This window comes from Aedes albopictus, chromosome 2 (assembly GCF_035046485.1).
Source record: "Aedes albopictus strain Foshan chromosome 2, AalbF5, whole genome shotgun sequence".
Taxonomy (NCBI): Eukaryota; Metazoa; Arthropoda; class Insecta; order Diptera; family Culicidae; genus Aedes; species Aedes albopictus.
Genome location: NC_085137.1, coordinates 437515364 through 437542696, shown reverse-complemented (window position 1 = coordinate 437542696; position 27333 = coordinate 437515364). Strand labels below are relative to the sequence as shown.

At 41.4% G+C, this 27333-nt stretch overlaps 1 protein-coding gene across 16 annotated transcripts in view; it reads right to left on the bottom strand.

Annotated features, from left to right (window-relative positions):
• Positions 1-27333, bottom strand: part of LOC109416470 (protein phosphatase 1 regulatory subunit 12B) — a 263264-nt gene that overhangs the window by 96286 nt on the left and 139645 nt on the right. For all 16 annotated transcript variants that reach the window (XM_062853692.1, XM_062853691.1, XM_062853705.1 and 13 more), the window contains exon 3: positions 5352-5464. In XM_062853692.1, the coding sequence (XP_062709676.1) occupies positions 5352-5464 (113 nt within the window). The remainder of the gene's footprint in view (positions 1-5351; positions 5465-27333) is intronic.

Sequence of the window (27333 nt, the reverse complement as noted above, 5' to 3'; positions counted from 1 at the left end):
TCATTATACAAAACTACAATTTGTAATCTATCATGTCCAGTAAGTCTTCTGAAAATTCAATATACAGTATCAGGTCAGTCGGAATATCCTAGCCATCCACACTCTTCTTGAGCTTAGATCCTAAAGTCCACGGGTGTAACAGTGAATTCTTTCATTATACTAAGCTACGATTTGTATTCTAACATGTCCAGTCTAACATGTCTGAAAGTTCAATAGACAGTATCTGATTAGTCGGGATATCTTAGAGCATCCAAACTGTTTTTGAGTTTAGATCCTAAGGCCTACGGGTGCAACAGTAGCTTCTTTCATTATACAAAGCTACGATTTGTATTCTATCATGTCCAGTAAGTCTTCCGAAAGTTCAATAGACAGTGACAAATTTGTTGAAATATCCTAGGTCATCCAAACCCTTCTCGAGATTACATCCTTAAGTCAACGGGTGTAACGGTTACTAAATATACAACGGATATCATCAGACCAGCTGGGTCATCCAAACTATTATGATGTTTAACATCTAGCATCTACAGCAATTGAAGTTTCTGTTTTGGCTAGATAGAGTTATGTTGTATATGTAATCTATTATACTTATTGGAGCTCACAGAATAAATCAATGACTATGACATAGCTTCGGGACATTCAGAATCGTACAAATTGTCCTGCAATACATGGAGTCTACAGCCGAAATAATTCTTTTTTTTTTTGCTGTTTTGTGTAATGATTGTATCTATTTCATTTATTTAGCGAATCAACGATACTTGATCACATTTGCCTTCAGATTTGCACTCTAAATGTGGCTTTGTCATATCTTTCCCTTTGAAGTTCTTAGTTGTAGGGAAGTTTAGTATTCCTGAAATATCTCAAAGGTATTTTGGAATGGCTCTGAGTTACACAGAAGTTTTCGGAACTGGATGAGTTAGACTAGGTAACGTAACTTTTTATAGCACAAATAATGACTAAAACGAATGCAGATTTCAAAATGAATTTCATAAAAGTTTGAACAACCTTAAATGTTTCAAAGGTACAGAATAATGCCTACTAGTCTGAAGAATTTTGGTAAATATGGTTCATTATGTATCATTATTCAGTGTAGCAGGCTAGTATTGCAAGTATAGATATAAAGTTGTGTAGTCCATGAAAGATTGGATGACCTAAAAAATCACAAAACTATTATGAAGTGACCCTTGAGAGTTGAGAGGTCCATGGCTCTTGTTTGGTTGTGTAATGTTGCTATCTAAAACGAAATCACCTTATGTTACAGTTATTGTTTTTATCAATTAAGCTCCATAATAGTAAGAAACGCTTTTAGTATCCCAAAAAATATATAGCAACGCTTGTTGTTCACCGAACTACTTTGATAAATACAGTGGATTATGTAACATTACTTAACGTACTGGCAAAAGCTATTATCACAAGTGTAGACCTATAGCTGTGGTCTCCGAAGTATTTTGGTTGATCTGGAATGCTTCAAAACAATCTTGGAATGACTCAGTAAATGCCAGGGGGATTACAGATTACAGTTGGATGTGTAATGTTAGAGTTCATTGTGAGAATAACTATTGTTACTGTCAAGAGCTAAGCTTCAGGTCAGTTTGGACGACCCTTAATGTTCTAATGGTTCATAAAATATAATATACTTCAGATTATTCCAGTTACAGCGATTGAATATGCAATGTTACTCAGATACGGCTGCTGTTACGAGTGTACCTGAAGTTCTGAACTCCAAGATGGTTTGGCTGACCTGCGATATGCCTGTAGTGCCTCTAAATGGCATTTGAGATTTCAAGAGCTTCACAGATCCTAGCAGATTATGCAATGCTATTAATTATGACGTAAACACATAGTTATTCTTGTAGATTTTAAGGACTTCATTATTTTATTAGACAAAGACAAAGAGGTGTAGTTTTGATTTCAAATGGAAATCGCCTCAGAACAGTTTTAACGACCCGAAAGTCCCAAAGGTTTATATTAGTATCAAGTAGAGTTCAGATGGGTTCAGTAAGTGCAGTTGATTATACAAAGTTTCTCAGTACAGCAGATATGGCGACTATTACGAGTATAGAACTGAAAATCTGAACTACAAGATAGTTTGACTGATCTGGAATATCCCAATAGTATCTCTAAAAGACATTTGAGATTTTAAGAGCTTCACGGATCCTAGCAGATCATGCAATGCGATAACACATAAAGTTGTTCTTGTAGATTTTAAGGACTCTATTATAGGACAGTTTGGACGACCTTGAATATCATAAAAGTTATAGTAATATCAAGGAGACTTCAGATTCATCCAGTAACCGCGATTGATTATACAACGTTACTCAGTGCAACAGATATGGCTACTGTCACGAGTGGTGACCTGAAGTTCTGAACACCAAAGTAATTTGGCTGACCCAGAATATCCCTATAGTGTCTATCAGTGGCGTAGCCAGAAATTGTCTCTGGGAGGGGTTTTCAATGGTAAATGATATTTTTTTGATTTGACATTTACATTTTGTAAACAATAAAGAGCAATTGTACTCATAGTTTTAAAATAGCGGCGCAGCCGAAAATTTTTTTCGTAGCAAAGCCCTTTATACTGAAAATTTGTTCCACCAATTTTGGTCCTGGGGGGGGGGGGGGGGAATGGGTTTAACCCTAAAACCCCCCGTGGCTACGCCAGTGGTGTCTATAACTGACATTGTAGATTTCAAGAGCTTGACGGATCCCAGTGGATCATGCAATGCTATTATTTATGACGAAAACACATAAAATTATTCTGATAGATTTGAGGGACTTTATTACAGGACAGTTTGGAACACCTAGAACATCCCAGAATATAAAACACCTTTTGATATTCTTGATGAAGGTTAAATGACCAAATTCAGCTTTTAGAACAACTGGTGTGTCAATTATTTTGTTTCTCCAAACTTTATGGTGTTCAGGACGTTCTAGGTTGTCAGTTATGTATCAAATGCAAACATTACTATTTTTCCATTCTGTTTTATTGAACGTGTGAATTTATACAGCCGTTTCCATGTTGGTTCATATGTGACCCCTCCGGCTCCAATGGGTTAAACCGTATTAAGAAAAGCTGTTTGAAACAGAGCGTTATCAACAATGTACTGTTGCATAGGTATGTCGCTTACGCTCAAAATCTCGAGGCGGCGCTGCCGGACGAGGGTGAACTCGATGTGGGCCCTCTAGGGGGCTGCTGAAGTATAGTAAAAGCAGCGAAACCAAGAACACTAACGGGAACGTGGAATGGCTTCCACACAATGAATGGCTTGACAACGGGCAGAACGGGCGGTAATGCAGCAGCATGAAACCCGGCAGAACTGGAAACAGCAGACTCGCCTTTACCGGGATAAAAACGACACGCCGCCAGGAAGAAGAACGCATCCCGCGACTTCTTTGTACCACGAGCCAAAAGGAGGTTCAAGGATGTCTCTTGAGCAACGGCCGTAAGGTGATCGAAAGGTGAAAACGGAGCGAAGAACGCAAGGGACCAAGGCAAAGGTGGAAACGAATACGTCAGTGCATCAAAGAACGGAAGTGATCCAACTCCCACGTTTAGGGAAGTTGTGCTCATCATGATGGGTCTATACAAGTTGACCATCTTCGAGCACCGGTTGATATTCAGAATCTGGTAGCAACCAGAGGATTGGAAGGAAGGGGTAATCTGGTCTATTCACAAAAAGGCGATCATTTGAAATGTGAAAGCGTTTACCGTTTTGAATACTGAGCTACCCTAGATTATCTTTCGTCGTTAGTTAACTAAAACGAATGAGTTCATGAGATGTTATCAAGCCAGCTTTATTGTAGACCGTTCGACAACGGACCCGATCTTCACCGTATAACACATCCTCCAGAAATGCCGTGAATACCAGGTCCTAATGCATCACCTGACTTCAAGGCGGCATACGACTGTCTGGACCGCACAGACAGTTCGTGGGGCAATATCAGGCAGAATTCATGGGTGAACGCCCTACAACTGACCAGATGTTCGCCATCCGCCAGGTGTTGCAGAAATGCCGCGAATACAACGTGCCCACACATCACTTGTTCATCGATTTCAAATCGGCGTATGATACAATCGATCGAGAACAGCTATGGCAGATTATGCACGAATACGGATTCCCGGATAAACTGATACGATTGATCAAGGCGACGATGGATCCAGTTATGTGCGTAGTTCGAGTATCAGGGACACTCTCGAGTCCCTTCGAATTCCGCAGAGGGTTACGGCAAGTTGATGGTCTTTCGTGCTTGCTGTTCAATATTGCTTTAGAGGGTGCAATAAGGAGAGCGGGGATAAACACGAGTGGAACGGTTTTCACGAAGTCCGTTCAGCTGGGTGGTTTCACTGATGATATTGATACTATAGTTCGTAAATTTGAGACGATGGCGGAAACGTATATCCGACTAAGGAGTGAAGCCAAGCGAATCGGATTAGTCATTAATGTGTCAAAGACAAAGTGCATGTTGGCAAAGGGCTCCAGGGAGGAATCACCGCGCCCGCGCCATTCCGAATTTATATCGACGGTGATGAAATCGAGGCGGATGAAGACTTCGTGTACTTGGGCTCACTGGTGGTGACCGCCGACAACGACACCAGCAGAGAAATTCAGAGCCGCATTGTGGCAGGAAATCGAGCTTACTTGGACTCCGCAGAACTCTGTGATCGAACAAAGTTCGCCGTCACACGAAATTAACTATCTATAAAACGCTGATTAGACCGATAGTCCTCTATGGGCATGAAGCACGTGCAGAGGACCATCGCGCCCTCGGAGTTTTTGAACTGAAGCTGTTGCGTACCATCTACGGTGGAGTGCAGATGGAAGACGGGACTTGGAGAAGGCGAATGAACCACGAATTGCATCAGCTGCCGGGAGAACCAACCATCGTCCACACCGCGAAAATCGGGAGGCAACGGTAGGTGGGTCACGTCATCGGGATGTCGGATAGCAACCCGACTAAAATGATTCTCGAGAGTCATCCGACCGGTACAATAAGACGTGGTGTGCAGCGAGTTAGATGGGTCAATCAAGTGGACCCTTCGCAGAGTATGGAACTGGAGACATACAGCCATGGACCGAGTAGAATGAAGACGACTCATATGTGAACTCAGGCCTTAGTCTAACCGGTAAGGTAAGTAATGCTAGAAGGCCAGTATCTAGAAGGTGGCCAAAGCAGGAAAATGCGGTGGACAGAACATGTTGTAAGAATGCTGGACTGCAACTCCGACAAAAATGGCGATCGCCATGGATCTAATTTAGTACAAGAAGGCTAGAAAAACAGCGAGCAAGATGGGGTGATAGATCTATCCAGATATGAAATGATTGAAACGCGCTTTAGTTCGAAACGAGACTACTAACCCGCAGGAAGATGTGGCATGTAGGGGCGTCCATCCTTCGTTGTCTTTTCTGTTGACATCTGCTCCGTTTTGTACCAGGAATTCTACCATATCTAAGTTATCATCGATGCAAGCCTGTAAAAAAAGAAAAGCGAAAATCAAGTTAGAATCTTTATAAAACAAAGTTCTAGGTTTTTTTTCTTTTTTCCTATTGATGTATTTATTATGGATTAAAACAAAATTGAGTAGAAAATAAGAAATTTATACGTAGATCATGTTCATGATCATGATCTCGGTAAACGGCGAGTATCGACCAGTCGCGACCAAAGTCTGGAAAGCATCATTCTACAAAAGTTCTAAAAATATCTCCCCCCGAAAAACCAGAAGCCACAAGTGGAGCACAAACAGACGCTCCCGTTGTTAAACAATATCGGCACCAGCCAGCAGCGGCAACGGCGGTTCGATCACCAATCATTTACTGATTTTCTCCCTTCTTGCGTGCACCAAAACGTTTCACTTCGTTCCACTAAGACTATAGTCGCACTCACTCAATTAGATATTGGCCATGTCCCGCGCTCTCTAGAACAGCGCCGAACGCGGATAAATTCCAAAAATATACTTTCCACACTCTCAAGGTTAATTGTTCTGCGCCGGTTTGCGAGGCAGAAAGTCCGGAACTGATGACGGAGCGGTAGTATCCCGTCCCAGTTCGAACGAAAGTGGTCAATAAAAACGAAATGTAGATCATGTTAGGATCTGTCGTAGCCGAAACAGCCGGCGATATAACGGGGCGGGGTTTTCCCCAGTTTATAAAAGAGCAGATGGGATTAATCCAGATATTACTTACTGGTGTATTGCGAAAGGTCAGTCGGGTGATCGCAATAAGGTATTGCTTATGAAATTGATTCCTTCTTGTGAAGCGTGTTTGTAGGTAAAACTGCACATAGGGTAGCGAGCCACTTGGGCAGTGGCCGGTAATTTGGGCACTTTTCACTATACCTCAGACAAATCCAAACCATTTGACTTGAATTTTGTACATGGTTAGATATTGTACATATCTCACCACGTTCCAAAGATTGTGTCAATTGGTTCAAAATTGGCTGAGTTATAGCAGAAAAGTGCCCAAAATAGGAGCCCTGCCGAGATGGTTCCACTCCCCTATCTAATTTCTGATTTCCTAATCTGATTAAAAGTAAACTTATCTGTTGGTCGGTGCACTGAAAATGCAAGTAAGCCACAGGGAATGTACCATCTTTGGCAGCGAAGGATGAACCACGCGCGAAACAGCGGACAAGAATTGGAACTTGGCATGTATTAACCGAAGCTCAGTAGGGTAAACTGGCACATCTAGCCAATGAGGTATGCCGTATGAAGCTTGAGATCCTAGGACTGAGCGAGGTCCGTTGGCCAAACTTTGGAGAACACAGATTAGCGTCATGTCAAATTCTGCTATACTCTAGCCTACGGGGTGAACACGCTCGAGCGATATCCTCGCCACCGTGGAGTTGGGTTTGTGCTCAGCGCTCACGCCCACGCAGCGCTCATGAAGTGGAAACCTATTAATGAGAGGATAATTGTAGCCAGATTTAGAACACGGGTTCGAAACCTTACCATGATCCAATGTTACACACCAAACAATGCTGCCGAATTGCAAGACAAAGACAACTTTTACAGTCAACTGAATGCTGTCGTGTACGTGGACAAGATTCCGAAAGGTGATATCAAAATCCTCATGGGCGACTTCTACGCGAAGGTTGGTTCCGACAACTCGGACTATGAGCACGTCATGGGACGCCACGGTCTCGGAGAAATGAGCAAAAACGGAGAGCTGTCTGCAGAGTTTTGTGGCAACAATGACATGGTGATTGGGGGATCGCTCTTTCCCCATCGACCAGTGCACAAAGTGACATGGGTTTCCCGTGATGACGTCACGGAAAATCAAATCGAGGAGCAAAGGAATGCCAAAGCCACGATAGAGCGAGCGAAAACACGAGGAGCCGAAGCCGTAGCCTGTCAGCGCTGTTCAGCTCTCGAGAACAAGTGAAACACTCATGTCCGTCTACAAAAGAGCGTGGGCGGACTCCCTAGCCGACGAAGGCGAGAAAGCCGGCGACATTCGTCTCCTCTACGATGTTTCACGTCGCCTTAGTGGGACTAAGATGCATGCTACGGTGCCCGTGAAAGACACGTCTGGACAGTTACTGACCGACCCGGCTGACCAGTTGAAACTCTGGTTCGAGCACTTTGGATACCTTTTTCAAGTGTCAGCCACGCCATCAACATCCCAGCATGATCCGCCAATCCGACGCATTTCCCGTGTCAACACCGAAGCTCCATCAGTGCAGGAGATAGAAACAGCCATCCGTAGCATGGAATCGAACAGGGCCCCATGGGTCGATCGCATATCAGCTGAGATGCTCAAGGCTGACCCCGTAGTATCCGCACAACTACTGCAACAATTATTCTGCAACATATGGTGAACTGCAACATTTCCGGCCGACTGGATGCAAGGCGCCTTTGTAAAGGTACCCAAAAAGGGTGACCTGACTGTATGCGATAATTGGCGGGTATCATGTTACTGTGTATCGTTCTCAAAGTCCTCTGCAAAGTGATCCTTAACCGGAAACAGGAGAAGATTGACGCAACTCTCCGACGGCAGCAAGCAGGATTCCGTGCCGGACGATCTGTGTGGACCATATTGTCACGCTCCGTATCATTCTGGAGCAAATCAATGAATTCCAAGAGTCTCTCTACCTGGTGTTCATTGATTACGAAAAAGCTTTCGACCGCCTCAATCACTGAAACATGTGGGAAGCTCTCAGGCCCAAGGGTCTCCCTGAGAAAATCATCGGCCTCATTGAAGCACAGTACAGGGCATTATCGTGCAGAGTACTGCACAACGGTATTTTGTTCAATCCCATCCGGGCCGTTGCTGGAGTGAGGCAAGGATGTATACTATCACCGCTACTGTTCCTCATCGTAATCGACGAGATCCTGGTAGGTGCGATTGACCGTGAACCAAATCGTGGATTGCTGTGGCAGCCCATTACCGTGGAGCACCTAAATGACTTCGAATTGGCTGATGACGTTGCTCTCCTAACTCTAAGGCGCTCTGATATGCAGAGCAAGCTCGATGATCTTGCCAATCGCTCCTCGGCGGCAGGTCTTACCATCAACGTCAACAAGACCAAATCGTTGGATGTAAACACGGTCAACCCTTCCATCTTTACGGTAGTTCGGCAATCAGTGGAGAATATTGAAGCTTCCAATATCTTGGTAGCCAAATGGCGGCCGATGGCGGCACCAAGATCGACATAGGTGCATGGATCAAGAAGGCGAGGGCTGCTTTTGCGCATGGAAAAACAACCATATTAGTCGACGCACCAAAATCCGAATTTTCAACTCGAACGTGAATTCTGTGCTGCTATACGCCAGTGAAACCTGGTGTGTATCAGTGGAGAACACTCAACGGCTGCAGGTGTTCATCAATAGATGCCAGTGGTATATACTTCGTGCATGGTGGCCTCACAATTGCATCTCCAACGTGGAGCTCCATCGTCGATGTCATCAAAAGCCGATAGCGACAGAAATTCAGGAGCGAAAGTGGAGGTGGGTCGGCCACATTCTACGCAGGGGCGGAAACGAAATCTGCAAGCAAGCGTTAGATTGGAACCCAGCAGGACATCGCAGCAGAAGCAGACCCAGAGGCTCATGGCGGCGCTGCCTCAATAACGAAATCAAGCAAGTCGACAGAAATTTGACCTGGCCACAGGACAAGGCGATGGCTGCTGACAATCGCCCAGGATGGAAATCTTTCAATCCGGCCCTCTGCACCACCGTGGGTGCCCAGGACTGAAAGTAAGTAGTAAGTATTCCGTTCGACTCGATGTTCATAGAAAATCGATGGTGCTCTAGAGCAACCATTGGAAGTAAAGGGTTAAATAGGAAACTACATAGCAGGAAAATAGAACACGAAATGAACAAAATAATTTACAAAGCAGTAGAGGTATGCCAATCTGAATCGGCTACTAGCTATTACTAGCATGCTTGTTATAAAACACATGTTAATAATACTTATAATTCTGAATATTTGCGAAACTACATTCTAAAGCCCATTTTTTTTTAATTAAAAATCATTTGGCGGAAAATACAATAATCCAAATAAAATAAAGGATTCATTCTACTAGAAGCAAGAGTAAATCGTCCAGCAACAAAGTCAATCCAAATAGAGCAACTCCAGTCACAAATCTCATAAAATATCAAATTCATGTCCAACCCCATGCATTGGTACACTACTGCCTCTTGCACCTGAGAACGATATGTGTAAACGCCGTCGTCCCCAAACGGGGAGACCCGCTATAATTTATTGCACTATTTTGCGCTAATGAACCGGGTCTGTCGTCGCAGACCATTCGGCGTCGACCACCAACCAATACCCTACGCTAGAACAAAAAAAAACACAAAAATGTCCCCCACATTGAATACCCAGTTTACTTGGGACATAAATTGTCGGTCGACCCGTAAGAGTCACAAACTACTATACACATTTCAAGACCAACAATTGAAAAGGCCGCAACAACATTTTGTAAACAAACATGTTTCTGTCGACTTGAGGATTTTTGAAGTCCACCCACACATCTCACCACCACTAACAGAAAGCGCAAACATCAAGCTTTTTGTTAATGGTGGTGAGATGCATGGGTGGACCCCAGAAGGCCCTAAGTCGACAGGAACGTGTTTGTTTACGCAATGTTGATGCGGCCTTTTCAATTGTTGGTCTTGATTTGTCCATTTTAACCACCGCGCAGTGACAGAAATTGAGTATCATTGCACTTCATGTACATCCCGACTAGGTGGACGTGTTAAGATCATCTTTTCGGGCTACTGTGACAGAACCATCTAAAATATACCTATTTAATAAGAATATATTAGGAAATATTTTCTTGTAATTAATGTGGAACGAACTCACCAATCCACACTTACATCCGCCAATACGACTTCTTAATATAGAAAATCTTTCTCCAAGCTCCGACTCATGCAGGTATATAAGCATAGACATAAACTGATGAGCTCGTTACATATTTACAAGAAATACTGTTTCGGAACAGTGAACTGAGAACTAATCACGGTTCAAGTTAAAACTTTTACTACTTCTTCCTAGTCGGGATCACCCCAGCTACCAGGTGTCCTCTCATCGTGAATTAGTTACCACTGACGATGACGACGGCACGGTGGAGTCCATTACCCTCTCACAACGCCGCCGCCCTTTGCAGCACTTTCGATTGGGGTAGGTCACGTTTCTATTCACCCAGTCAGTCAGTCAGTCAGTCAGTCAGGCAGTGCCACAGACTGACGAACCGGTTCTCGTTCAGTAAAAAGTAGGTAGGTAGTGCCGTTTCCTCCACACAGAAGAAATCACATCAGTGGGACAATCCTTTCGTCAGCGTCTCAAATTCGGTCGACTTGTCAAAGTGAACCTCGTCGATCATCCGACCGGCGACGCGACTTCGTGCGTTCCATTATCGGCGGTAATAGCGTGTAAATGTAGCAAAATGTGTCTGCAAGCCGAGATATCAAGTTTCACCGCGCGCGATGATGCGCCACGGGACACCACGACGCGATACCACGGATATTATTATATTTGAAGAAACAATATAAAATTGCAATAATAATAAAAATAAACCGCACCATTATCTCAACGGCGAGCCGCTGCAGTGCACCTACCTAAACACCTAGTAGGTAGGTAGCCGTGAAATGTGTGTCGAACGCAAAGCGAACTCTGTACCCAGAGCCAGACACCTTGCCGTGCGGCCGCGGCCGGCCATCAACCAATCTTCTGTTGGGCACGGACAGTCAAAGTCAGACTCACCCGGCTGTCAGTTTACGAGTACAAGTGACGACCATCGAAATAATGCCCATGGTCGTCGGTTGTTAAAATAGCGGGGTGCTCTCTGCCGATTAGTTTGCAGTTTGCATCAGCAATGAGCGGTTTTGCATTATTTTGGGTGTACAGTACCAATGATCGTTGTAAGGACGGCTTGATTTACGCAGCTGCGTTTATTTTGAAGCTTGCGGAAACAGCAATAGCAATATAAGAGACAATTACGCACTGTTTACTGGCAGAGCTTGTAATTCAGTAAACCTGATGCGAATTGTCTATATGAAGAAGAGTGGCTTAAATTTGTAGAGATGTATCTGGATTTACTTTGATAAGTGATGCGAATCAATATCTATTTAGGGGCCGTTGATAAACCACGTAGACTTTTTGGGGGAGGGGGGGGGGGCGGTCTGCCCAAAGTCTACGCTCCATACAAATTCCAAAATTTTTGTATGGACAGAAGTCTACGAGGGGGAGGGGGAGGTCTGAGATGGTCAAATTTTGGTCTACGTAATTTATGAACAGCCCCTTAGACAAAAAATATTTATTCCTTCGCGATCAATTCTACTGTAAATTACAATTTACGACGATACTTGTTACGGGCTTTAAATATTAATTGAGTAAGTCGATTATGCAAACACGACTTAATTTATAATAACTAGATAAATACAGAGTTAAAAAAAATTTCAATGAATACAATCAACGTGAATTTTAAAAATTCTAAACTGAGGGATACATATACATTTATTTGTTCAACATCACATTTAAGGACAAACTTCTTAACATCCCGCTTTAACAGTGCATCAAAACTTCAAACGCACAAATCTCAAGAAGCAAGCTTCACACAACAAAGTATTCTATTATTCTGTTCTTGCTCACTTGTAATAAGTCTAAAATAAGAAGATCAGGTGCGCTGGTTTTGTTTACGAAGAGATTTGTGCTCTCGAAATCGTGAGTAGGTGCCAAAGTTGGCCATTGTGGCGGCCATGTTGGAATTCTAACAAGTCTGTCCTTAAGGCTGCCGCTCTCCATCCTCGGTCGCGCCCAATGCTCGCCAGGTCACGCTCCACCTGGTCCGCCCATCGTGCTCTCTGCACTCCACGCCTTCTTGTGCCAACCGGATCAGTAGCAAATACTAGCTTTGCAGGGTTGTTGTCCGATATTCTTGCAACATGCCCTGCCCACCGTATCCTTCCGGCTTTGGCCACCTTCTGGATGCTGGGTTCGCCGTAAAGTGCATGCGAGCTCGTGGTTCATCCTTCTCCGCCACACACCGTTCTCCTGCACACCGCCGAAGATCGTCCTTAGCACGCGTCGCTCAAAAACTCCGAGTGCTTACAGGTCCTCCTCGAGCATGGTCCATGTCTCGTGCCCGTAGAGGACCACCGGTCTTATTAGCGTTTTGTACATGGTGCATTTGGTGCGTGGTTGAATCTTTTTCGACCGCAGTTTCTTCTGGAGCCCGTAGTAGGCCCGACTTCCACTGATGATGCGCCTCCGAATTTCACGGCTCACGTTGTTGTCAGCCGTCAGTAAGGATCCGAGGTAGACGAATTCCTCCACCACCTCGAAAGTATCCCCGTCTATCGTAACATTACTACCCATACGGATCCGGTCGTTTTCGGTTCCGCCTACCAGCATGTACTTTGTTTTTGAGGCATTCATCACCAGTCCGACCTTTGCTACTTCGCGTTTCAGGCGGGTGTACAGCTCTGCCATCGTTCCAAATGTTCTGGCAATAATGCCCATGTCGTCCGCAAAGCACACAAATTGACCGGATTTTGTGAAAATCGTTCCCCGGCTGTTGAGCCCGGCTCGTCGCATCACACCTTCCAGAGCGATGTTGAAGAGTAGGCATGAGAGTTCATCACCTTGTCGCAGTTCCCGGCGAGATTCGAATGGATAGTTCACCCGAAACCCTTACGCAATTTGCACATCGTCCATCGTTGCTTTAATCAGTCTAGTCAGCTTCCCAGGAAAGCCGTTTTTGTCCATGATTCTCCATAGCTCTGCGCGGTCGATACTGTCGTATGCCGCTTTGAAGTCGATGAACAGGTGATGCGTTGGGACTGGTATTCACGGCATTTCTGGAGGATTTGCCGTACGGTAAAGATCTGGTCCGTTGTCGGTCGGCTTGATAACTTCCCACGAACTCATTCGTTTTATTTATTTATTTATTTATTTATTATATATCTTCATCTGACCTACTCGGGTCTTAATGAAGTGTGGCTGGGAAAAGCCTCAATCAGGCATAAAAACCCGCATCTTTCCACACAAATAACACGTTAAAACAAGTACAATAAAATATTATCACAGAATAAAAATTAATTAAAGCTAACATTATAAAACAAAAAATCGTACGAAGCACATCAATTAAAATCAAACTGTTCAAATACATTATTAAAGTTTACAATCATAAACCTAATGGGATCATGCTGTCCATATCGGCTGTTACGAGGATCCAAGTAGAGGAAATTGCGGCGTCGTAGAGGTCTTTCTGGAACATATATTGGAAGCTCGGACAGTAAAGATGGAGCATCAATCTCGCCATTCAAAAGCTTTCCTATGAAGCTGGATTGCATTGACGACCTCCTTATCGCTAAAGTATCCAGCCCCAAAAGCATACACCGGTGCTCATATGGCGGAAGATGAACAGCGTCACGCCAGGGAAGGCTCCGAAGAGCTAATCGCAAAAATTTACGTTGCACAGCTTCAAAACGGTCAATCCAATTCTGACTATACGGGCACCAAACTACTACTGCCGATTCCAAGATGGAGCGAACTAAAGCACAGTATAGAGATTTAAGGCACAAAGGATCTCGAAACCCATCAGCAATCTTGAAAATGAAGCCCAGCTGTTTATTCGCTCTAGAAAGCACATCATCGTAATGCGGCCTGAAAGTCATCTCCGTATCCAGTATCACTCCAAGATCCTTGATTTCCTTTTTGCGTTCCAGCGTTTCACCTGATAATGAATAGTCAAAATGGATAGGATTCCGTTTCCTGCAAAAAGTAATTGCAAAGCATTTTGCCACGCAAAGTTCTAAACCATTTCGCCTGCTCCAGCATTCAAAAGAGCTTAACGCTTCCTGTAGTGTAACGCAGTCTTCAATACAGGTGATCACGATGAAGATCTTCACGTCGTCCGCAAAGAAAATACGTTCGCCGCGGGGCAGTACAAACGCTACGTCGTTGATGAACAGCGAAAATAATAGTGGTCCAAGATTACTTCCTTGGGGCACTCCAGAGGGAATGGAAATAGAATCCGAATGAGTCAACCCGATACGCACTTTCATAGACCGGCCAGATAAATACGAGTCAAACCATCTGACAAAGCCATCTGACATTCCCAGTTTTCCAAGCTTATTGAGTAGCATGCTATGGTTCACGCGATCAAACGCCGACTTAAAATCCGTATAAATCGCGTCCACTTGTTTTCCAGCATCCATTGAACGAATACAAAGTGAAGTGAATTCGACGAGATTAGTAGCCACTGACCGTTTCGGGAAAAAGCCATGTTGTGCCGTAGATATGTAGTTCTTACATGATTCAAAAAGAACGTTTTTCACGATAATCTCTAATAGTTTCGAGCATGCGGCTAGAGATGTTATACCTCTGTAGTTGGCAATATCACGCTTGTCGCCCTTCTTGAAAACAGGGGAAAGAAAGGAGGTTTTCCAACCAGCCGGAAAGGTTCCTTGTTGTAGCGAGCGATTAAACAGCTTCATCAGCGGCATCATAAAAGCAGCGGAACACCTTTTCAAAAGCGATGACGGGATGCCATCTGGTCCGGGTGATGTGGAATATTTCAACTTTCGGATAGCACCAAGAACGTGTTCTTCAGTAACATCAAATACACCGAAATCGATTACATCCGACGGCGTATCACGGATTGCCTCAGCGACTTGTGTGGGCGTAACATCAACGCTCGAGAAGGCAGCCTTGAAGTGTCGCGCAAAAAGGTTGCATTTACCAGTAGCAGTCTCCACAGATGAATCCCCATAACGCATGACAGTCGGTAGTCCATCTTCCTTCCGCTTAGACTTCACAAAGGACCAGAAACGTTTTGGATGAAGCCGGAGATTCCTCTGAACTCGGTCAACATATCGAGCGTATGAAAGACGATTGTAGCTAGTGTACTTGTTACTGGCAAACACAAAGCAACGTTTCAGCTGTGGAGAACGGTTACGTCTATATTTTCGAAGAGCTGACCTTCTTCGCCTCTTTAATTTGCGGAGATGTCGATTCGTCCAGGGTGGTTTCAACGGAGGACGCTGAAGTGGTACATGCAGCTCAATAATCCGACGAACTTCACTGCCGAACAATTCCACCATGTCATCCAGGTCACAGTCTGAGTCCAAAAACCGCCAATCAACAGATAAGAGTTCGTTGGTGAGCATTTCATAATCAGCACGACGGAAATCGAAAAGTGCACCAACAGGAACTTGCTCGTACTTCACCGGCAGGGACATCGCAATATCGATTTCAATTGCAGGGTGAGCGGAATCGATACCAACGAGCGATTCGGCAGCTTCGGAAAGGCGGCAGGCTGGCAACGACGTGTCATTCACCAAAACCAAATCAAGAATACCACCACGCGCATTTTTTATCGAGTTAATTTGCGTCAAGTTATGGAAGCAAAACCCATCGTAAAGCACGCTACCAGCTCCCGAGAGATTTGAACTTCTGCTATCAATCTTTAGGCCGCCATCCTCAGAGGGTAACCAAAGCATTTCGGAATGATTGTAGTCACCACAGAGAAGGGTGAAGTCGTGTTGGTTCGAACCGGACATGACAGATTCGATTGAGTCCAAGTGCTGCTGAAGCAGAGAAACGTCGTTTTTGAGATCAGGAGGTAAATACAGTACTCCAACACTGACAGCAAACCCACGAAGAAGGACCTTCACCCAAAGCTGCTCCAAACAACTACTAACCGGCGAAGGGTCAACACAAGAATTAAATCTTGTTGAAACAGCCACCAGAACACCACCACCTCTCGTTTTCCTACTGTTAAGCCTACTGCGATCGGTTCTGTAAACTGTGTATGCATTCCCAAATAGCTGAGTTGATAATATAGCGTTATCGAGCCAAGTTTCAGTTAACACTATGATGTCATAATCAACCTCCGCGACTGCTAAGAAGAACGTATCGATTTTCGAACGAAGCCCTCTGGTATTTTGATAATAAACTCGTAGTTGTAGTGGTCCACAGCTAGATTCAGCGTTCGTCAATCTATGATGCTCGGCAGACACCATATGTGCAGACCAAGAAGCACGTTCATCATCCTGGCAATGATGTCCATGGTCAGCTGGAGTCAATGAACTAGGAGCGGGAAACGTTACAGGAAGCGCATTGTTCAAATGCAGGTTGTACTTGCCTGATAATCGGTGTCGGAAGACCTCATCTCCAGTCTCAAACACAGGACCAGGACGACTGCTGGTCGCTGGCTGGAATGGCACGACTGTGTTGAGCGGATAAGAGGCTTCCTTAGAGCTTGAGGCAAGTGTGCGTCCCGGTGGTTGGCTACGGAGTGGTGAGGGCCGTGATGAACTGCAAACGTGGCAACTGGAATCAGCGAGGCGACTGGAAGCGGGAGGTTTTTCAGGTAGCGAACTGTTCAAAATTGATGCATACTTGCCTGGAAACGGGTTCCGGAAGACCTCATTTCCTATCTCAAACACAGGACCGGGACGACTGCTGGTCGCTGGCTGGAATGGCACGACTGTGTTGAGCGGATGAGAGGCTTCCTTAGAGCTTGAGGCAAGTGTGCGTCCCGGTGGTTGGCTACGGACACACGATGGCAGATGATCTAGGATAGCACTTTGTAGGCAGCATTCAAAATAGTGATCGCCCTGATGTTCTCACATTCCAAATGGTCGCCTTTCTTGTGAATGGGGCAGATTACCTCTTCCTTCCACTCCTCCGGAAACCGGTTCATGAATTATGAGCGATCTCGCGTATTTGGAGTGCCGGATAAAGGAATCGCGGGGCCCAAGGCAAACCTTGTAAAGGGGACCGCAAAAGCCAAGTTTTGACTTTTGAAAGAATAAACAAAAGATTTGCTTTTTTTTAATCTTGTAATTTAAAATGCAAAACTTTTGTGAAATAGGGTATTTGTTCCCTTCTTAAGCATGTGGTTCCCATTTCCATCCTACAAAAAAAGGAATGAAGCGCTGTTTGTTTTGTTTCTTATTTTTGTATTTTTTGGATAGAAGTGAGTACCCATGGAAACAAAACGATCGGAATCAATCGGTGCCGTAATCGCTGGTTTTCGAATAGGATGAATATGGGAGCGTGAGAATAATGATGGCACACATATCCTATAAACTTATCATTCTTTTCTGCGAGTTTCTTCCTCTGGTCTGGAGGAAATTGAATTGCAAAATAAATTGTCGTTTTTCATTCGCCTAATTTATTTTATTACACTTTTGCACTTCAAGGAATTCCTCCATATATAGCACTTCAAGGAATTCCTCCACAAATTGCTACACCAAATCTCCAGTTAATCTTTCAGGGATTCCTTCAAAAAGTCCCCCAGAGATTTCTACCGCAGGAATTGCTCCTGGAATTCCTCCAAGTATTCCTCGAGAAGTTTCTCCAGGAATTCCTAAAGGAATTTTTCTAGGGATTCCTCCAGTAACTGATTCTGGAATTCCTCCAGGAATGCCTTCAGCAACATCTCCAGGAATATCCGAAGAATTTTCTTCCGGGATTCCCCCTGGGATTTCACCTGGGATTCCTCTAAGAATTCCTTCAGGCATTCTTCCAGACATTCCTCCGAAAAATTCTCCAAACATTCATTCAGGCATTCCTTTAGTAATTCCCCCAGGAATTGCTTCATGGATTCCTCCATAAATTCCACCAAGAACTCGCCTAGAAATTTCTCCAGGAATGTGTCCTGAATGGTTCAGGAATTCTTCTAGAGATTCCTTTAGGAATTACTTCATTGATTCCTCCAGTAATTCCTCCAGCGATTTCTCCAAGGATTTCTCCAGGGATTCCTCCAATAAGAATAAGAATTCTTCCAGGATTTTTTTATCTGTATTAACTAGATTTTTAGCCCTAGGCTAGTTCATCTCGGGACCCACGCTTTATTTCCCTTCCGAAGGAAGAACTCACGTTTTATGAGTTTGTCGGGAGTGGGATTCGATCCCAGGTCCTCGGCGTGATAGTCAAGTGTTCTAATCATCACACCAGGTCCGCTCCACTTCCAGGAATTGCTCCAGGGATTCTTCCAGGTATTTTCTTCAGAAATTCCTCCAAGAACTAATCTAGGGATTTTTTTTTCCAGGAATCTCTTGAAGAATTGATTCTAGTGATTTCTTCAGGAATTCATCCAGGTATTCCGCCAGGAATTCGTTCAGAAGTTGCACCAGACATTTCTCCAAGAATTCCTCTAGGAATTGCTTCAGGGATATCTTCAGGATTTCCTGCATGGATTCCTCTAGAAATTTCTTCAGGAATTCCTGAACATATTTCTTCAGTGATTTCTCCAGGTAATTTATCTAGGAATCCCTCCAAGGATACCACCAGGTATACTTTTAGAAATTCCCCCAGGGATCCCTCCAGGAATTCCTCCAGAGCTTCCTTCAGGCATTTCATAGAATTTCCAGGAATTCTCCTAAGGATTGCTCCGGAAATTCTTCCAGGGATGCCTACAGGAATTCCTCTAGTGATACCTCTCAGGATCTCTTCAAACATTTATTCACGGATTTCTTCAGACATTCCAGCAATCCTTCCATTATCATTTGCAGGGATTTCCGAATTTCTCCAGGATTACCTGTAGATATTTTTTTTGAATTACTACAATTTCTAGAATTGTATTGGAATTGCTTATGATAATTGAAGAGGGTTGCATACAGAAGCCAGGGAATTTTTCCAATATCATGCAGGTATTCTTTAACAATTATCACCAAGAAATCTTTTAGTAGTCCTGCAAAGGAATTTCTTCAAAAATTTATGCTGCGATTCTTTCAGGAATAGGTATATCCTGAGATTGTTTTTTCTTTCAAGAAATCTTTCAAGAAGTGACCCATTGATTTTGTTAGGGAACTCCTGCAGAGTTTCTTCTATAAGTTTTTTTTTCAAGAATGTTTAAAGGGTGTTCCTGTAGAAAGCCCTTCAGCCTTTCTTCCAAAAATTGTCAAGACACTCTTTCAGAAACACCCATAAGAACTTCTCAAGAGTTCCTTTAGGGATTGCATCAGGAATTCTTACACTACGTCCTCCAGGGATTATTCCAAGCAACACAAATGTCACAGAGGCGTCACGAAAGCACTGGTCAGTCACTTTGACTTACTTTCAACAAATAAGTACTTACATGCCAGAAGCATTTTCAGACATTTTCCAGGGGATCCTTCGAAAATTCACTCAGGATAAACTTGTTTTGAAATTCTTCAAGGGTTTCCTCCCGCAATTTCTCTAGGAAATGTACCAGGTTTTTTTTTTTCCTAAATTCCTCCACACATTTCTTTTTGAATACATTCCAGCAATTCGTTCAGGAGTTCCTTCAGGTGAACTTCATAATTTTTCCAAGAATTCCATTATTTGCGAAATCTCCGGAAATACCTCCAGAAAATACTTTAAGAATTCCTCCAGAGATTCTTACAAAGATCCCTCGAGGGTTTCCTCCAGTGATATTTTCAATGCTCTTACGAGAATTTATTCAAAAATTCTACCAATGATCGTTCCGGGAATACGTCAATTGACATTTCTATGGAATTATACTCTTATGAATGTATAAACTCGTATATACAGTATTGAGTATAGAAAACTGCTTATTTTTAGAGGTATAGAGATCCAGAACATTACAAGATTAGTTACAAGCATAGACAAACTAGATGATGGATTACTAAAAGAACTCCAGTCCTAGAAGACATTATGTAAACATTTCAAAAAAATAGTTCGGACGAGTTTCCATTATGTTCTATTGGCTTCTTTAGTGATGTTGAGATAATTCCATATTCTGAATCTGCATGCAAAACTGAGCCGAAATCCAAATTTTCATCAATTCTGGTGCCCGGGAACCTTTTTAAAAATCAATTTGAAATTTGTATGGGAGCGATTTGTCGAATCACCACTCGTCGCATTTTGTACTGAGCGGAGCTGTCAAGCAGTCGCCCAGCTGTGAAAAGGTGATTTCAAAAAATCTCTTGGAAATTGATTTTAGGTACCAAAATAAAGTTCTAAAAATCTGAAAAAAAATCATAGCGGCTCAGAAAAAGGTGCTCTTTTGTTAAAAAATAAAATATATTGATTTTTTCTTAATTTAAAAACCCAATTGGAGAAAATATTAAAAGAAATTATAAATAAAATTCTAGGTTAGTCCTGAAAGGGTTCGTAATTTTTCCAGAAGAGTTCAGCAATGATTTCTTAGGAAAGTTTTGTAGATATTAAATAGCCATCACTACCAGCAGCACGCTGAATGTGTTCAACTTATTGTCCAATTACAGCAGCGTGACTGCTGAAGAGTTAAATAATGCCTTTAGAAAAAAAAGTTTTAATATTGAATTTCGTCGTGTTGCGTTTCCTTTTTATAAGCTGTTACGTATAAATTTGCTAAGGCTGATCGAACCACAAGCACCCACAAGTATTTGCTAGGTATCTTGTAATAAATCCCAAATATACAATTATTTCTTTTCAGTAGTTCAGTGTTGTCAGTTTCTTTTTTTTTTTTTTTTTGTAGAGTGACCAGAAGTGACCAGCTGATAGCAAAGCCTGGACCCTTTCCCAACTTTCCCCCTACTAGGACCAATACTCACGATGGACTAGACGATGTCGTCAACTTGAGCAAAGTGTGTAGTGATTAGCATTGGGTCGTAGTAGTTTTTAAAAATATGTACTGTTTTTAACTTTTCCCATCGCACTAGTGTTTTGATCGATTGGAAGCTCCAAAGATGATTTGATAATTGAACAATATTTCAATAATCGAAAATCTCAGAGGTCATTGAACAACATTCGGAGAGAAAAAAAGCTGTCTATGTTAACGCCTTCAGAGTACTATTCTTAAGAAATATACAAAGAGCAAAAAAATGCGTCGTAGCTAATTTTTAAAGATTTGATATTTCTGAAAATTATTCGAAGACAGCTACCAGAGCTAGCGTTTTTAGCCGATATGGGCAACTAGTTTTTCTGACAGCTTCCCCAAACAATAATCAGATAATATCCTCAGTTATTTTATAAAACATTCTGAAAATTATTTCAAGCTGATTACCGTCGTGCGGGGCTTCTTTATACACTTTTTCATGGTTTTTCAACTTTATGACATTATAACTCCCAGTCTAGTGAACGAATTTCCGCAATTTTTATACACAATACACGGTGTCAAAATTTCGATTATTATCGAACATTCATGTACCTCGGATTTTTCTTCGAAAATGATTAGTATTTGGGCTATATATTCATAATCGGAAAACTAGAAAATGTTTCATCGGCGAAAATTTTTCCATACATTTTGTATGGGACGTTTTTTGGGCTAAAATATTAATTAATGATTTTTAGTATGGAAAATAGCTAAAAACTCATCTAACTCAAATTTTCCCCGACAAAATATTTTCAAATTTTGCATTTATAAATAATAGCCAAAATTCTAACATTCTATGAAGAAAAATCCAAGGTACATGAAAGTTCGATAATAATCAAAATTTTGACACCGTGAATAATTGTGAGTATGTATGTAGGATGTATGCAAAATTTGAGCTAAATCCATCAATACACAAAAAAAGTTGTTCATACACCAATCGGACACATCTCATATAGAACCGGATGGGGGCTACTTTGGACATTTTTATCTACAACAAAATTGCATTTCAAATTCCAGGGTTATTTGGAAAACTACATTGTACCAATACTGTAGTATACTGTATCATACATAATTTCAATAAAAATATGCGTTTTAAGATGGTTCTGTGCTGCCTTTGGTATTATGAGCAGCGAGAAATTGCTATATAGATAGCCTGAAAAAAGGGACCATCAATCCTTTATTTGGGTGAAACGGTCATTTATAACGTATAACGATACAAATATTCGATTGCATATGCTACGTTGATACATTTTGAATGAATTGAGCAACCCTTTGAAATTTATGAACTGTAGAAACAATGCCTACAGACCAAATGTTCTGATACGTTATGTATATTATAATGGTTTATTTGGTGTTTTTTTCGCGTCCTGACAAGCGATAAACGGTCTGTTTGAAAAATAATTTCAACCAAATGAAGGGAAAACTATTACTTCATAATAGTTCCTAAGACATCAAACAGATTTGAACCATATTTTGAATTCAAAAAATCCATATTCAAAAGTGTCCAAAGTAGCCCCGCATTTCAAAAGTAGCCCCGCACGACGGTACCAATAGTGTCAATAACCGATGTTAGTCATTGACAGTACCAGCATCATCCCCAAATAACTCTCATATTAGTGTTGGATAACACTTTTTGAGCTTCCATTCGATGCTGTAAAGAAATTAGTCAAACCGTTTATGTCAAAATATAGTCTATAATGTATCAAATTGTGTTCCTAATTTCGCTAGTCGTCTTCTGCATATCTGTGATCATCTCAGTCCAAAGTAATATTATATCCACCGTAATCCTTTACATTGTCAACCGTCCGAAGTCCTAAAGAAACATGTAACTAAATTCCTGCTTTTTTTGGTCAGTGATATAATACCGTCTAAGATATAAAAACAAAAAAGTTCAGTTAACCGATTTTTGTCAAAAATAAAAATGATAATGGTTATTTGTCAACATCCCTACAAAACCTATAAAAATAAGAAACCCAAATATAAACTCCTAAAATCAACAGTTTTATCTTTACCCAATCAGTCCATAATTGTCTAATTGTAATGAATCTCATCTGTAAGGCTGTAAGTCAACTTATCCTAGCGTCCCCTGGCCTGTGTACTAACGAATTCAAGTGATGAATGATGAGGGTAACGCAAAGACCTCCCCTACCCTCTCTTGCGGTACGGTAAATTTAACAATTGTTATTAAATTTGAGAAAATTCAAAGAATGCAAAGATTAGGTCTATGCAAGCTGAATTATAACTTGTTTTTGACTTGTGATAACTGCACAACGGATACTCCTTTGGTTCCCATTAGCACTTTCGGCGATTCCTTCACTTGCGCTCAACTCGTAAACTAGATGTATCTAGCTCTAAGTCCAAGCGGTGGTGAATGAACTGGCGCTAAAGTGCTAATGGGTTAAGCCCTCCCATCGCGTCAAGATCGAATATCCAGGGGGAGGGCTTTTCAGTAGTTCAGTGTTGTCAGTTTCTAAAGTCATATGATTTTATTTAATAGACAACACTTGATGCCAATACATTCAATTCTGTTTTTACGCGATTTTTGGTTCCGCGTAAAAAAAATCGCGTAAAAAAAGCCAGGGATGGGAACACTCACTTGGAATGATTCACACTCACTTTGTGTTTTCTCAGCTAAGAAGCATGCTATCAAAAAACAGTGTATGGAGCACTTTTACCTTTTGATTTTATCTAAAACTTTGCCGAATGCATTAAGGGTCGCACATGCATACCAAAGTCGTGAGACGGCTGTGAAGGCGAGTCTCCACGAGGTGAATGTAATTTGTAATGTCTTCAACGCTCTGTCACGACTTTGGTATGCATGTGCGACCCTTACTTTATTCGGGAAAGTTTTAGATAACACAAAAAGGTAAAAGTGCTCCACACACTGTTTTTTGATAGCATGCAGAGCTGAGAAAACACCAAGTGAGTGTAACTTTTTCCAAGTGAGTGTTCCCATCCTTGAAAAAAGCTTTCGAAACTTTTTTTTTTATCGGATCGTCTTCAAATGTTGACAGGGTATCAAGGATGCTGGTAGAAATTTGAGCCCTGTCGGAAAGAAATTGCGACTAGGAGAGAAGAATCTTTCTAAAAGTACATCGCGTAATTTCGAGAAAATCGTGTAAAATAAAACCGCGTAAAAAGATCGTGTAAAAACAGAATTCAGTGTATGAAGTTCTCTGACCATTCGAGTTTGATAATGTCTTATGTAACAGACATACTTGACCCAATTTAGATCTGCTTGAGCAGTGTTTCCAGTTATCAACACAATTTTATCTCACTTTTGAAAATCCCCAATGATTCCTAACATGTATTTTATTTTTGCTTTATCTTTTTTCTAACAATCGCTGTTGTACCGGTATCTTAAAGCAAAGGGTTGAAAGTCTCTTTAATAAAGGGCCAAGGGCTGAAAGTCTCTTTAATAAAGACAAATCAATCAATCAATCAATTAAAGCAACAAAGCCCCTCCCCCCTTAATGAACTATTAGGCAGCATCCATTTATTACTTAACGCTAAAGTCGATTTTTTACCCCCTCCCCTTCCGTTACGCTTTTTTGTATAAAAATCCTTTTTTTGTAGGGACCGTAACGCTTGGAGATACTTCCCCTTACCTCTAGAGCGTTACGTAATTTGTGGACGGCGTACTTTGTGATTAAGTTGGTTAATGCACCGGTCTAGCAAATATGCAGTCGTAGGTTCAAATCCTACCAGAACATGAGTTTTTTCATAAGTTAATTTTATAGTATTCTTTTATTCTTTGAATAAGAAAGTATCCTGGAAGAAACGCATAGGAGAAATCCCGGAAAGGATCCTTAGGGTAATCATTGATAAAATTAAAGCGGAATTTCTGGGAAACTGCAATATTTCTTGTACAGTGGCGTTTCGGTTTTATCACTAGTCGTTTTAATCACTACTCGCCCAAATTCACGGTTTTCTGCTCGATTATATCACCATTTTCATTTCGTTTTTATCACACTTGTTTTAAAACATTCCGAAATCCATATAAAATCAATACAGCATTGTCCAGTCCACCAAAACAGTTTAAATATATAAGCTACGACTTATATATTTTGCAGCTGAACGATTTTGGACTAAAAAATTACGTTTATTTCTCGTTTCGCTAAATTCACGGTTTCGTTTATATCACGGTAAAATTTTTTTTGACCGTGATAAAACCGAAAAACCACTGTAGCGATTTTCATTGAGAGTATATTCTTGGATGGGCTCACAAAAACCTTTAAAAAATACGGAAAACTTATGTTTAAGAACAAACGGCTAGAAATCCCGCATCAACAGTGCATCAGAACTTCAGACGCACAAATCAAGCTCAAACAACAGTGCATGTTATTATTCTGTTCTTGCTCACTTGTAATAAACTTAAAATGAGAAGCTCAGGTGCGCTGGTTTTGTTTACGAAGAGATTTGTGCCCTCGAAATCGTGAGTAGGTGCCAAAATCAGCAATTGTGGCGGCCATTTTGGGATTCTAACAAGTCTGTCCTTAAAATATTAACATAGTTGGTAACTTTTTCAGGGGAAAAATCATGAATATCGTTCACCGTTCAATGTTTTTGGCACCGAAACGTAGGGACGAAAACTGAACGGTGCCTGCAAAGACTAACTTCCACCAATCATATTTAAATGAAATTACATTGAAACATCGTCTATTTGGATTAAGAAATGTAGTCCACAGATGTAAGATTTTTTACTGTAAACTTTTTGACGTCTAATTGTTTGTGATCTTGGTGATGACAATGATTGAGTCTTCACACAAATAGTATGCTCGCATAACGATACATACTAATTTAAATGACATCAAATTAACTAATCATGAACTAACGTTAATGTACACTGCTAAGCATTCACCTCAAACCGTAAACACCCAAGTAACAATTTTACTTTTGTGGCAATCCTGAAGTAATTTCTAAGATAGAATCATAAAACTTAGCAATAAAGCTCTTTGTTCTGCAAATCTGAGATAAAATAGGTATAAAACATCCATAAGACTAATCTGGCCCACTCTTCAGGAGATCTTCAAAGCTGCTTTTGAAGACTGCTTTGAAACTAGTTGTATTTATGTACATGCGCTGATGATTGATTATAAGAACTTTATGAAACTTTAACAAGAATATCTTGAGGCATGTTGATCTTATAGCTGTCTTTCTCAAAAGTGTCAACAGTGCATAATAAATGAAATCTTTTACCTAAGCGTTATGCAGGTGCAAACAAGTTTCATGGATGAAATATTAATTGAACTGCGAATTAATTTTCATCAAATTGAAATGGATAAAACATTTAAATTGCCCGACAGATCATTGATGACAGTGAATCGAAATTTTCCGTGCCATACCCTCTTTTTCGTTGATATGCCACCCAAAACATACGAAAATTACAAAGCGCCTCAAAAATAATATCAATCATTAATATACGAAGACATAAATTTTCTTTAAAAACAAAAGGCTACGCCACTTTTTCAATTCTTTCTAAGCATGGCTGCCGTTCCAAGCGAACAAAACTCATGCAGCCGCCATCAATTGTTATTACCTTTAATCCAAACCCCCTCAAAACAATGATGGAACCAAGTCACCTTGCATGAACGCTACAGCCTTTATTGAAGATTGTTTTTACTAGTTATAATCTTAAGGCAGATTTGTTCGTCTTAAATGAAACTTATTCGTTTTATACAAGAGCAACAGCCTTTGACAATTGTTTGTTTACGTTTTCGATGCTAGAAAGTTGTCTCGGTACATTTCGCGGTGTTTCGCGTCAAGATGTGCCAATTCTATTTTGTTTCCCTGTATTTTTGCTATTAATAATAAAGTGCAACTTACTACAATTACACTATTTGGGATAAGCTTGACCAGAGTCACAGTAAGTACCCATTTCATTTCCGATTCGCATAGCTATGGCCTGTGTGAGAAACTGGTTGAAGGCAGGACGACAGCAGCCAGCTACTCGCATTTTTGATTGGCCGTAAAATCATTATTTCGTTGACATGATTACTTTTTAGCGCAAGAATGGCTAAATTATTAGTGAGCAAACATGTTTATGTGTTTATATTTGCATGAGAACGCGGTTTTTCAACAAATTTGTTACATTCATTATTTGGATTGAAAAATAGTTCGTTGTCTTATCATTATTTCGCATAGTTCTTGTTCCAGAGTAATGGCTCTAGCTCAAGAATAGAAGGCTTCAAGAAGTTTTTAAAGGAGGATTAGTCAGATGAAATGCACTTGAATAAACGAAGCATAAACTTTTAATAAAATATGTTGATGTTATGTGTTGAAAACAACTTCAAATATGCCTTAAAACTTATTATAAGATTTAAT